The sequence below is a fragment of the Globicephala melas genome, chromosome 3 (assembly GCF_963455315.2).
Source record: "Globicephala melas chromosome 3, mGloMel1.2, whole genome shotgun sequence".
Lineage (NCBI taxonomy): Eukaryota > Metazoa > Chordata > Mammalia > Artiodactyla > Delphinidae > Globicephala > Globicephala melas.
The window spans coordinates 147,545,536-147,557,401 of NC_083316.1; the positions used below are offsets into that span (position 1 = coordinate 147,545,536).

At 37.0% G+C, this 11,866-nt stretch overlaps 1 protein-coding gene across 4 annotated transcripts in view; it reads left to right on the forward strand.

The window, feature by feature from the left end:
* Positions 1 to 11,866, forward strand: part of CREBRF (CREB3 regulatory factor) — a 69,190-nt gene that overhangs the window by 56,772 nt on the left and 552 nt on the right. For 3 of the 4 annotated variants that reach the window (XM_030829909.3, XM_060296613.2, XM_030829910.3), the window contains exon 9: positions 2,692 to 3,284. In XM_030829909.3, the coding sequence (XP_030685769.1) occupies positions 2,692 to 2,807 (116 nt within the window). In that variant the 3' untranslated portion in view covers positions 2,808 to 3,284. Of the gene's footprint in view, positions 1 to 2,691; positions 3,285 to 11,866 lie in introns of those variants that run through there. The other variant, XM_070045225.1, reaches the window with a different exon arrangement.

Sequence of the window (11,866 nt, forward strand, 5' to 3'; positions counted from 1 at the left end):
CACATCTTTTGTCTTGTTTACAGCTTTTTCCCTGAATTCAATCTTGTCGGATCTTACAATCATGAATGTAGCTTTCTTATTATTTATCTTTGCTTGGTAGCCTTCCCTTTTATTTTCAGTCTTTCTGAATTACTTTATATGATACACATCTCTTTTTAAAAGATCTTAATTAGATTAAAATTTACATTTAATTTCAATTTGCATACCATAAAATTCACTTCTAGATTTTTATATATAACTTGTAGTTTGATTTTCTTTATTAGTCAGTGTAGGAGTTTTTCTTTAATGGATGAGTTTAGCTCATTTTTATTTTATTTTTTTTTTTGGCTGCTTTGGGTCTTCATTGCTGTGTGCAGGCTTTCTCCATTTGCGGTGGCTTCTCTTGCTGCAGAGCACGGGCTCTAGGCTCACGGGCTTCAGTAGTTATGGTGCACAGGCTCAGTAGTTGTGGCTCGCAGGCTCTAGAGTTCAGGCTCAGTAGTTGTGGTGCACAGGCTCTAGGGCACGTGGGCTTCAGTAGTTGTGGCTCGTGGGCTTGGTAGGTGTGGCTGGCGGGCTCTAGAGCGCAGGCTCAGTAGTTGTGGTGCACGGGCTTAGCTGCTCTGCGGCATGTGGGATCTTCCGGGACTAGGGATTGAATCCGTGTCCCCCGCACTGGCAGGCAGATTCTTTTTTTTTTTTTTTAATGTATTTATTTATTTATTTTTGGCTGTGCTGGGTCTTCGTTGCTGCGCATGGGCTTTCTCTAGTTGCAGTGAGTGGGGGCTACTCTTCGTTGCCGTGTGCATGCTTCTCATTGTGGTGACTTCTTTTGCTGCGGAGCACAGGCTGTAGGCTCATGGGCTTCAGTAGTTATGGCTTGTGGGCTCTGGAGTGCAGGCTCAGTAGTTGTGGTGCACGGGCTTAGTTGCTCCGCAGCATGTGGGATCTTCCCAGACCAGGGCTTGAACCCATGTCCCCTGCATTGTCAGGCGGATTCTCAACCACTGCACCACCAGGGAAGCCCGGCAGGTGGCTTTTTAACCACCGTGCCACCAGGGAAGTCCCAGCTCATTTTTATTTATTGATGTATGTTTGGTTTTATTTCTGTTATCAAAAGAGCTGTTAGGGCCTTCCCTAGTGGTGCAGTGGTTGAGAGTCTGCCTGCCGATGCAGGGGACACGGGTTCGTGCCCCGGTCCGGGAAGATCTCACATGCTGCGGAGCAGCTAGGCCCGTGAGCCATGGCCGCTGAGCCTGCGCGTCTGGAGCCTGTGCTCCGCAATGGGAGAGGCCCTCGTACCGCAAGGAAAAAAAAAAAAAAAGCTGTTAAGATTTGTTCATATGGCTTTCTTGCCTTTTTATGTCCTTCACTCTATGATCCATTATTATTATAGTTTCATTTTGTATGTGTCCTCTGATTATTTTCAAGCTCTACATTTTTGTCTTGCAGGTTCACTTTTTAGCTAATAACATGTATACTTAATTTTTTTCTCAACTTTTCATTTAAGATATCAATCCTACAAGAAAAGTAGAAAGAAACAGTCCAGTGAACACCTGCCTGTCATTCCGCTAGATTCACCAGCTGTTAATATTTTGCTGCATTTGCTTTATTTCTGCCTCTGTGTACATTTTTTCCCTATATATTTGAAGGTAACTTATAAACATATGATTCTTCATCCATAACTACTACTTCAGCATGTATTTCTCAAGAACAAGGACACTTTCTTACTTAGACACAATACTGCTATAACTTACGTTGATGTGACATCTATATGGAGTCCATATTGAAATTTCCCCAGTTGTCTCAGTAATGTCCATTATAACCTTTTTGTTTGTTTTTGATCCATTTAAGGATCATGAGTTGCATTTAGTTGTGTCTTTTTTTTTTTTTTTTTTGTATCCTTTAATCTAGATCAGTCTCCCAGGCTTTTTTCTTCCATAAAAAATCCAGGTAGTTGATCTTGTAAAATGTCCCAATATTTGAATTCATCTGTTTGCCCATGATTAGTTACAGTTAAATTTTCTTGGCAAGGATTCATTGTAGCTTATATATCCTTCTCATTATGTCAATCAAGAAACAGTATCAGTTTGTCCCATTATTGGTCAGGCTGATTTTGATCACATGGTTAAGGTGGTGTCAATTCTCTGTTTTTTACAGTATCTTTTGACTTCTTATGAGCAATTACTGCATAGTATTTTTCTGCTTCCATCTCCTTTAATTGCTCAGCTTTGTATTACATTTAAAACACGTACACCTTTGTTACATAAAATCAGTATATCAAATATCTTTGACCTCAGCTATAGAGGATGAGGAAGACGAAAAAATCAACATACCTGCAGTGTCTCCCACCTTTCCTTCTTCTCTTCCAAGTTTGCTTATTTATCCACTTTTCTTTAAAATGAAGAAAAAGGAACGTAAAATTGATCGTCATTATAAAAATGAATGAAAACATCCTTCAGGTATATATTTTCAGTCACGTGGGTGAAGCCCATCTATGAGATGTAGTGAGGTTGGAGCAGTTGGTGGTTTGATCCTTCTAATCTTGTAGGCTCTAATTATGGTGGGTAGAATTATTTTCTGGGCTGCAGTAGCAAACGGCAGAACACTCATCTGGGACCAGTGTCTAGCTGAGAGTCACCCCTGACCCTCAGATTTTCCTACTCCTCACCTTCATATGTGTCTAAGTGTGCCTATTATTCTTTTCTTCAGGTCTCCCAGTTGCTGGGCAAACCTCAGAATTTGTTAACCAAGTGTTAGAGAAGACTGCGGAAGGCAATCCCACCGGAGGCCTTGTAGGACTAAGGATACCAACATCAAAAGTGTAATCAGCCTCATTGGACCACTGGTCAGAAATGTCTGTGTTTGTCACGTTATTCATTGTAAATTTTCATTCTGTTTTGCATGTCAGTTTAGCATTATGTAAACATTTACAATTAGGTTACATTGTTTTAAGAACTAAGTAGCATAAGTGAAGCATGATCCAAAATACTTGATTATTACATTTTCAGAGCATAAACCGTTGGTTAAAACTGCTACTGGCATCAGAATTGAAACTCATACATTTAAGTAGATGTTTAGATACAGATTACAAAATCTGTTAAAGCAAAACATTTTGGAAGAGTGAAGATAATAGTAAATGCCAAATATTGTGGCAGGTTTATGCTCTGAACCACAAAAAAATTGAGGAAGCATTTTTTTAAACAGTCAGTTTAGATTGTTTTTAGAATTATTGCTTTTTATTCTAATTTTCCACAACCATTAATCTCACTTGTACATGGCACAACCCAGCACTCATGCCCATGTGCCATATTAGATGTTCATTTTCCGAGCTCAATATGGTATATATAAATATATATATAAATATATATATAATGTCTGTGCAAGTAAGAAAAAAAAAGCATATTCTTTGTGCCTTGTATTTTGGGGAAACTATAAAACTGGTAATATTTTGTATGATGAAAACCCTAATGAGGAAAAACAAGATATATAGATGGAAAAATTATGGGGTTTAAATGTTTTTTTGTTCCAACTCTTTTTCAAATTTTTTGAATGTATATAGGACTATGTTGAAATGTAGATATATGCCACAGAGTCTGTGTATTGTATAAAAAACAAAACAAAAAAACAAACAAAAAAAAGATGGCTCTAGAAAACTCATATTTCGGTACTTGACCGGAAGAAGACAAATACTTGCACATTATTGCGATTGTTTTATTTTTTGTACCAAAGACAAATGCAACTGATATGGCATACTGCCAGTCTAAGTAAAGTTTTGCACAGCTTACATGATACTGTATGAATGTATGAAAAAAAAGGAGAAAAAAAAGAAAAACGAAAAGGTCAGGGTTAGGGATCTTACTGAACTGTGAATTTTATTTCTGTTTGGGTCCAATTATCTACAGAAGGAGCATCCACACATACAGATATTATTTTGCTGTTCCTCTAGTTCGCTTCCATAGTAGATAAGTTGGTGGCCATTTAGGTGTCTATAAGTCTTTTTATTTCTGCACTTATTGTAGGAAATTTTAATATATTTCATTTTAGTAAGCTATTGGTAAAATAGTTTTTGACCTTGAAAATTAAAAAGTTTATTTAGCTTATTGTAGTATACTTCCACCAAACAACCAAAATACAGATTATTTTTATTGTATTATGTATATATATATGTAAAGACAGAAAAAAGCTAAAAATATCTAATTCTTTAGTTGCCACTTTTCCAATTGATGTATTATTGTGCATGTAATATTTTCAAAGATCAACACAAGCTTAAAACAAAAACAAAAAGATTTATAGATTTTTATATTTTTGTACAGGTATTTTCAAACTAGCTTCTTCAAACTTAACATGTGACTTATTCTTCTTCTATAGTTTCTAGAACTGAGAAATATTAACACATTTAGTTTTTAGGTGCTCTTTTTTGTTCACATAAAACAGCTTCATTAGTCAGTGTTTTAACTATGTTAAAGCTTTACCTCTTGATGAGAAATTTCTTATGTCAAGGCAACGTTATAAACCTTCCCTACAGATCTTTCCGTCCTGTCTCTCTTACTGTTTTATTTTCAAATCTTGTGTTTTGAACTCTGAAAACTGGTAGCTTAAAAATTATACCTTAAAAAAAAATCCTATTTAGCCAGAAAAAAAAAATACCAAAAATTTCCGACCTAGCTGCCGGGAAAGTATCTATTTCTCCAACTATTTCTCCATTACCCCTTGGAGAATTTATTTTTAATTATATTTTGTCTATACAGTGTGTTTCCTTTTCTGTTATTTTCTCCCTCCCCACCACGGTTTCCCATTTGTAAGTGATAGCACATGAAGCTATAGCTTATAAAGGTTTGCTTGATTCTAAAACACACAGTAACAAGTGAGCAATGTTGCTTTCATGCTTCTTTGACATTATGAAAAAGAAACTCCAAGAAGGATTGTCTTAACACCTTAGCTGAACTGTGATGCACAAGATTACCCTGTGTGCTTGGTGGAAATGTACCTGGTTAGTGCATTCACACTAAACAGATAAGCTTAGATCTAATGGTTTAATAGAATGTAAGTTTATTGTTTTAAAGTTTTTCATTTTTAGGTGGGAGAAGGCAAAGCACAGGTTTGTAACTTGGAGGTATATGAAGTTTTGACAGAATGTGTCTGGGAAATTGAAACATGTTCCAAAATATGGCAGTTTTGCAATCAGGTGAAAATCACTTCATGATAGAGATTCAGCTGATGAGGTTTATAAAATTGCCCCTTTCTAGCTGCTCTGTTAGGAATTCTGGTTTTTTATACCTTTTTCTTGTCTGCAAACCAGAATTTGATTTTTTGGTCTTGCATTTCAAAAAAAGACTTTGAATCTGTTTAGTAGATTCCATATCCTTGCATTTCAGTGTTTTATATGTACTACTTAAGTTAAATAGGTGAAAGCTTTTAAATAGTTGAGCTTTTTAATGTTGACACTTTATTTTGTACCTATTTATATATGTATGTATATCTTAGAAAAGCACTTTGTTAAAAAAAATTGCATTTTATATGATTCCTGCCATTTGCTGCTAAATCTGGGCTGGTCAGAATGCTGCAGCGATACTTGATCTAAATAAAAACCTGGCAGTAAAATGTAGAGTGAAAGTTAAATCCTCTTGCTGTTTTAACTTTATCATAAAGATGACATAGGCAAGCTGTGCAGCTTTACATTTTAACCAGGGGACTCTGTGGCATTTAAAACCGTCTAGAAATGGTTGTACTTTAATGCCAGTAATAATCTGCTTCCTCTATTGTCATTAAAATGTATACGTTTAGTGTATCACACAAACAAATCTTATAAGGGTAACGTAAAAACCCCAACAATTGTACGTGTTCTGTTTTTGAAAATTGTGGCATGTATTTTTGGGTGAAGATCATTAGAGAAGAGCTCTCTAAAGGTTTTCTGTGTTCATACATGGTATACAGATAGCTCATAATGAAGTCCAGAATTTTACTTTAAGTGAAGGCATTGTGAATTCACCTCAAATAAACCCATTGTTCCCAAAGCGATTATAAACTTTGACTCTAGTACTACTATGATTTAAAAAAACAAAAAACGTTCTTCCTCTTTTCAGATACACTGGATTCTTTATAGAGTTTGTCTCCATATGAAAGCATGCTGTCCAGTTGTTCTTGTTAAGATCTTGTCTGAGTTTTGAATTGGGTGCCACACTTTATCAGTCAATATGATTGCTTGTTCTACTGTACCATGTACGATTCTTGTCCTCTCCTATATCCTTCATGACAGATTATGATGTGGCTTTATATTGTGCCTTACTTGTACATTTAAAACAAAACATCTCCATTCCCTTTCACTTCCTAAATCTTTCACTTTGACCTTTTTGGTAAGAGAATCAGAGCTATTATAAAAACATCATGAAGGATTTCAGATGGGTATGGTTTCAAATTCCCTCTCTTTATTGTTATTTTATATTTGTATGAAAGACCAGTTTTGAATGGTCTTTGAATATGAGGGGGAGAGATTAGCAGTAATTTCACTACATCCCTTTTTCCTAACTTTCATGAATTTGTCATACATCTTCTTTCTGATGCTTGACTTCATTTGCTCCTTAGCAGTAGTCTGCATTTAAAGAAAGGTATGCTCAGTTCATCAGCTTGAAATTGACTATTTTCATTTTTCCAGAATTTTTTAGGAGAAGAGTACTCGTTTTGTTTGTTTTATAAAACAGATGACAAGTCTCTTTAAAAGAAACAGAAGTACAGTACTTTTGAAATACAATGCTGTTAGTTTGGATTTCTTTTTTTATATATAATATTCATACAGTTATCTGATGTTTGCCTTCATTAATAAAGCTGTTAGTTTATTCACCAAAATGTCAAGAATGGATGTGCTTTTCTTTATTCCATACATTTCTAAATATTTTAGCTGCTAAGAGTTAGTTAACTTTCTAAGAAACGAAATCAAGTTGCCTTCAGCAGGAATTAACAAAAACTTATGTTCCCTTTCTTTATATAGTCTTCCTAAAATTCTGTTCAAGTATTTTCTAGTTAATTATGTAACAGAATGTTAGCATCTCTCCAAATCTTGAAACTTGAATTTTGAGAATGCATTGAATTATGCTTTCAGTGTTAAAGTTTCAAATTATCCTTCTAGTGAAGTCTATTGTGGAATACCATTTCCCATGGAACTAAGGCCATTTCCACAACTTTGCACAGAACTGCAGTCTTGTTCTTCCCTCGGATCATGACAAATAAGCCTCACACAGTGCCGTAATACTTGTGGATTCTTTTGTAATCTTTGTAATCTTAATAAGGGCATTATGAGAAGATGACTCCATGTTTTTTTAATATTTCAAACACATTGGGATGTAACCATGAATGTCAACTGTAGGAATGGTTGTTTCGTTTTAAGGAATAAGCATGTTGGGGGAAGATGATGAAAATGTACTACTGACAGTTTTACACTTCCATAGACAAGTGGGATTATGTGTTGAAGCATAATCCTCGTGCTTAGTAAACTGACTGAAATTGTAGAAATTACACCTAGGAACTGAATTATGCCAAATTGCCATTTTCCTTTAGAAAAGAGAGATTTGGGGGTAGTGGTGAGGGAATAGAACCTTAAAACTACTTCCAAATAGTATTTTGGAATTGATGACTTGGTGACTAGTGAGGAACATCAAAGTTGGGTATTTCAATGTGCCAAGTTTGGGTGAACTAAGTTTGCCTCTTTCGTAACAATGTAAACACAATGGTGTAGTTAATTAAATTATGGGTGGATGTGAGCGGGACTGATTACTGTGTCTTGCCCTTCGCCCTTTGTTTTTTTCAGAACCAAATAACAGAAATGTATATGTGTGTACTGTATCTGCCTTTTCACCACATTTTTATGACACTGTATTCCACTGCCTGCTTTTTTTTTTTTTTTTAACCTTCTTTCCCTAGGATTTGTCCTATAACTTAGCATTTGTGGTTAACAGTGATACTAGGGCTGACTGCACATAAGACGTCACAAGAGAAGAGCGGAAGGGCAAGAATTCAAAGTGTTTGTTCATACAATGTGGCGACCTCTTTTGCATAGTTGCGTAGGATCCTGTTTGTAATGCTATCATAAATATTCTGTAGTTTTGTTCCCCACTCCCCTAACTGTAGCTATGAAACTTTTTATTGGATTTAGTCTTGTCTATTGTCTAGAAAGAATTTTATCTCGTTGACGCATGAGCTGTTTAAAAATTATTCTATTAAATGTTGGTTAATAGTTGTGCAGTTTTTCTTTTCAGAAGAAAAGGCAATTCAAACATTGCCTTTGTTTTCTGTCACTTTCCAACCCCTCAGCACTTCTAGTCAGATACAGATTCATCAGTGTATGCAACATCCTTTGTAATTTAAAATAAAAAAAGATGAAAAGAAAAGGTTTTGAATTGTTTGCCTCATGCTTTCGTCCTTCCTTTTTCTGTTGCTTTTCTGTTGCTTTCCAAGGTGATCATCCACCCTTCAGAATAACCCACTGCAACAGAATTCCAAACTGGAGACAGCAGTGAACTCTTGATCGCGCTGCGCCTCTCTTGGTGTAGTGTGCGAACAGCTAACTTTTTTTTTTTTTAACATTTTGGGCTGCTTTTTCAATACTTTAGTTAAATTTAGCTATTACGTAGAATTATTCATTGACAAAAACATTTACATTCTTTATAGTTTAGAGCATAGTTTAGTTTATCCTTATTTCTCCTCCTTGATTCTTTGGCCAAGCGATTTCTCTGAGGGAAAGAAGGTATTTTGAGTCTCTCCTGACTTAAGCCTTTGTATGTGTTTGTGTGTTTCATAATTCTAAGTAGGTCCCCAAGCTAGGCTGGGCATATACATAGAACTGTTAAATCAGGGGACCCGAGTAAACACCACTGTAGCAGTGTGTTCCTTCGGCCAACAAACATTTGTTTAGCACTTTCTCTGCCAAGACTTGTGCTGCGTACTGGCCAGAAGGAGACTAAAGAGACCGCCACTAACGTTTAGTCTGCTAAGGGAGGCCACGTGTGAACAGGGCCACAGAACAACACAAGAGCTGTTAAACACACAAAGGGTTCTAGGTACATTACCGCAGAGGTATTTGCAAGGACACTGGTACCACATCAAGTGGGGTATGTTAAGAGAATTGACAGGCTGTGTGCATGACATCCCTGGTCCCTTGAAGAAGCCCTTTTTGCTTCATTTGAGTGACACTGAGGCTGTCAGGAAGCAAAGTGGGCCTAGCCTCTCATGGACTGGTTCTGCTTCAGGACTTGACCTCACAGGAGCCTCTGTCAGAGTCTGGGCACTTTAAGGAGCTGGGTGAGCCAGCCCTTCCAGTACAGCTCTTAGGAAACCAACCCTTCTGTTAGGTAGCACCCAGTGAGATGGGCTGTTCAATTGTCTCTCGTTGCCCACATTGATTTCGGAACCAGGAGAGCACCTTAGAGAGAAAAACATTAGTTGGGAAATACTTTAATATCCCAGCTGAAAGGTTCAGAATAGGAAGAAGGCATTAGAAAGTCCTAGAAGGTTAGGGTGGCATTCATTAAGCCCCTGCTAGGTGCTTTCCTATCAGGGAACTCACCTGCTGCTCTTTGTGGCCCAGTAAGGTGGGTGATCGTGTCCATTTTACAAAAGAGACTAGAACCAGATGCAGGGACTCACCCCAGACCCAGCTTAGGTGATACAGAACTCCAATTCAAATGGCAATCTGCTTGCAGCACTCAGAGACAATCCGTACCCCTCTGTAAGGGACCTGGCCAAGTCACTGGCAATATTTGGATGGATGTCTGTGTAGGAGGGAGATAATGGGCTTAGGGTCTGCAAACCAGAAAGAACTAAAGCCAGAACCTAGTAGATGCAGTAAACAAAAGCTAGTCTCAGGATCAGTAGGTAAAGGTGACGGAAGCAAAACAGCATTGGCAGTAGTCAGTGATGGGGAGTGCGGGTCACCAAATTGTATATCTATCCCTCAAAGATGGCCTCTAGCTGAAGGCCTTAGAATTGAGTCTTTTTTGTTAGAATGGAGTATGTTGGAGGGTGGAGAAAAGAGGAGCTATGTTTTCTCTAATTGCCTCATGGAAATGCAATTGGTGACTGTTGGTTGCAGAGGACTTTCCACCAAGTAGCATGATGGGAAAGGGGCTCAAGGTCACGTGGGCCTATCTACTGCGTGCAGAGTTTGGGTTTCTTCAGTGTCCTGAACAGGGAGCTTCTACTTGAGGATCCAAAACGTTTGACCTGAAGAATGTCAACCTCAGTTTCTTTAAAAGGTTTTAATCTTAAAATGTCTCCAGGAATGAGCTTAAAAGAAAATGTACAAACTCTGAAGAAAACATTAAAATACTATGAAGGATACAGAAGACGACTTGAACAAGTGGAAAGATAGACCAAGCTCTTGAATAGGAACAGTCAACGGCATAAACCTGTCAGTCCTCCTAACTTAAATGAACAATTCAGTGCCATCCCGATAAGACATACCAATACGATTTCAAAAAACTAAAGTTCACATGGGGAAAAAAGTGGAGTGTTCGATCCTAACAGATATTAAAACACATAAAACTAATATTAAAACAGTATCATTTTGGTGAATGAATGAATAGGCCAACAGAATAGAATGGAAAGTATAGAAATAGATTCAGATGTATTTATATTTAATTTATATATTATAAATAATATTAATGTTATTAATTTATATATTATTTATATTTAATTTATATGGTAAGTGTGGCATCTGAAACCAGTGAGAAAAGGATGGATTGTTCAGAAAATAGTGTTGGAACAACTGGGTAACCCTCTGGAGAAAGTAAACTTGGCTCTGTATCTCCCACCATAAGCCAACACATATTTCAAAATGGGTAAAGATCTAAATGTAAAAATAAAATTTCAAATAAAACTTTTTTAAGGCCCAAAACACCATAAAAGCCAAGTCAAAATTCTGTAGACTAAGAGACAAAGCTCATTTCTAAGGGCAAATCCTCCTACTATCTAAAGAACTCTGGGAGCTGATATGAAAAAGACTGACAACCTAATAGAAAAATGAGCAGATAGTAAAATAAATACAAGTAGTTCTCCATTCATGATAAGAGAAATGAAAATTGAAAGATGGCATTTTTCACTTAATCAGATTGGCAAAAATCCCAGTGTTTGTTAACACACCGTGTGTACGAGGCCGTGAGAAAGCAGGCATTTGTACCACATTGCTGGTGGGAGTGTAAATTGATATAACTTCTATAAAGAGCAATTCGGTAGCATGTATCAGAATTTTAAAATGCATATATCCTTTGACCTAGCAATTCCATTTGCTCTGGGCAACTCATTATCTCTCTGTGCCTGTTTCCTCATCTGTAAAAAGTGGATAACTCTACCTCACAGGGTTGTTGTGAGAGTTAAGTTAGAATGATACATATAAAGCACTTAGTACAAAGTACCTGGCACAAGGGAAGTGCTCCACAAATGTCAGTAATATAATAATAGCAGTCATGTGCATTGCATTCTTACGATGTACCAAATTACTACATTGTGCTTGGTGCTTTTTATGTATTACCTCTTTTAATCTTTCAGTCAATGCTGTGATCACCAGCATTTAGCCTCTGAAGCACAGAGATGTGAAGTGGGTTGTCAAGCAGGATTCAAGCCAGGGCAGATTCCCAAGCCTGCAATATACAGCCTGTTTATTAGGTGCAGTGGGGTGATGAACACCTTAAGGGAGGGTGTTCCCTCCAAGGCTACAGATCCAAAAAGAGCTTGAAGAATCCAGGAAGGAGACAGGGCTGTATGGGGTACCTGATGCCCTTGAGGTCCAGCTAAGAAACTTGGACTAGTTAATAAAAATTCAATGAAAGGGCCTCCATCTGTTGAGGGTCTGTTCTTAATTATTTCCATCGAAACTACTCCAGCGAGGTAAATTTAT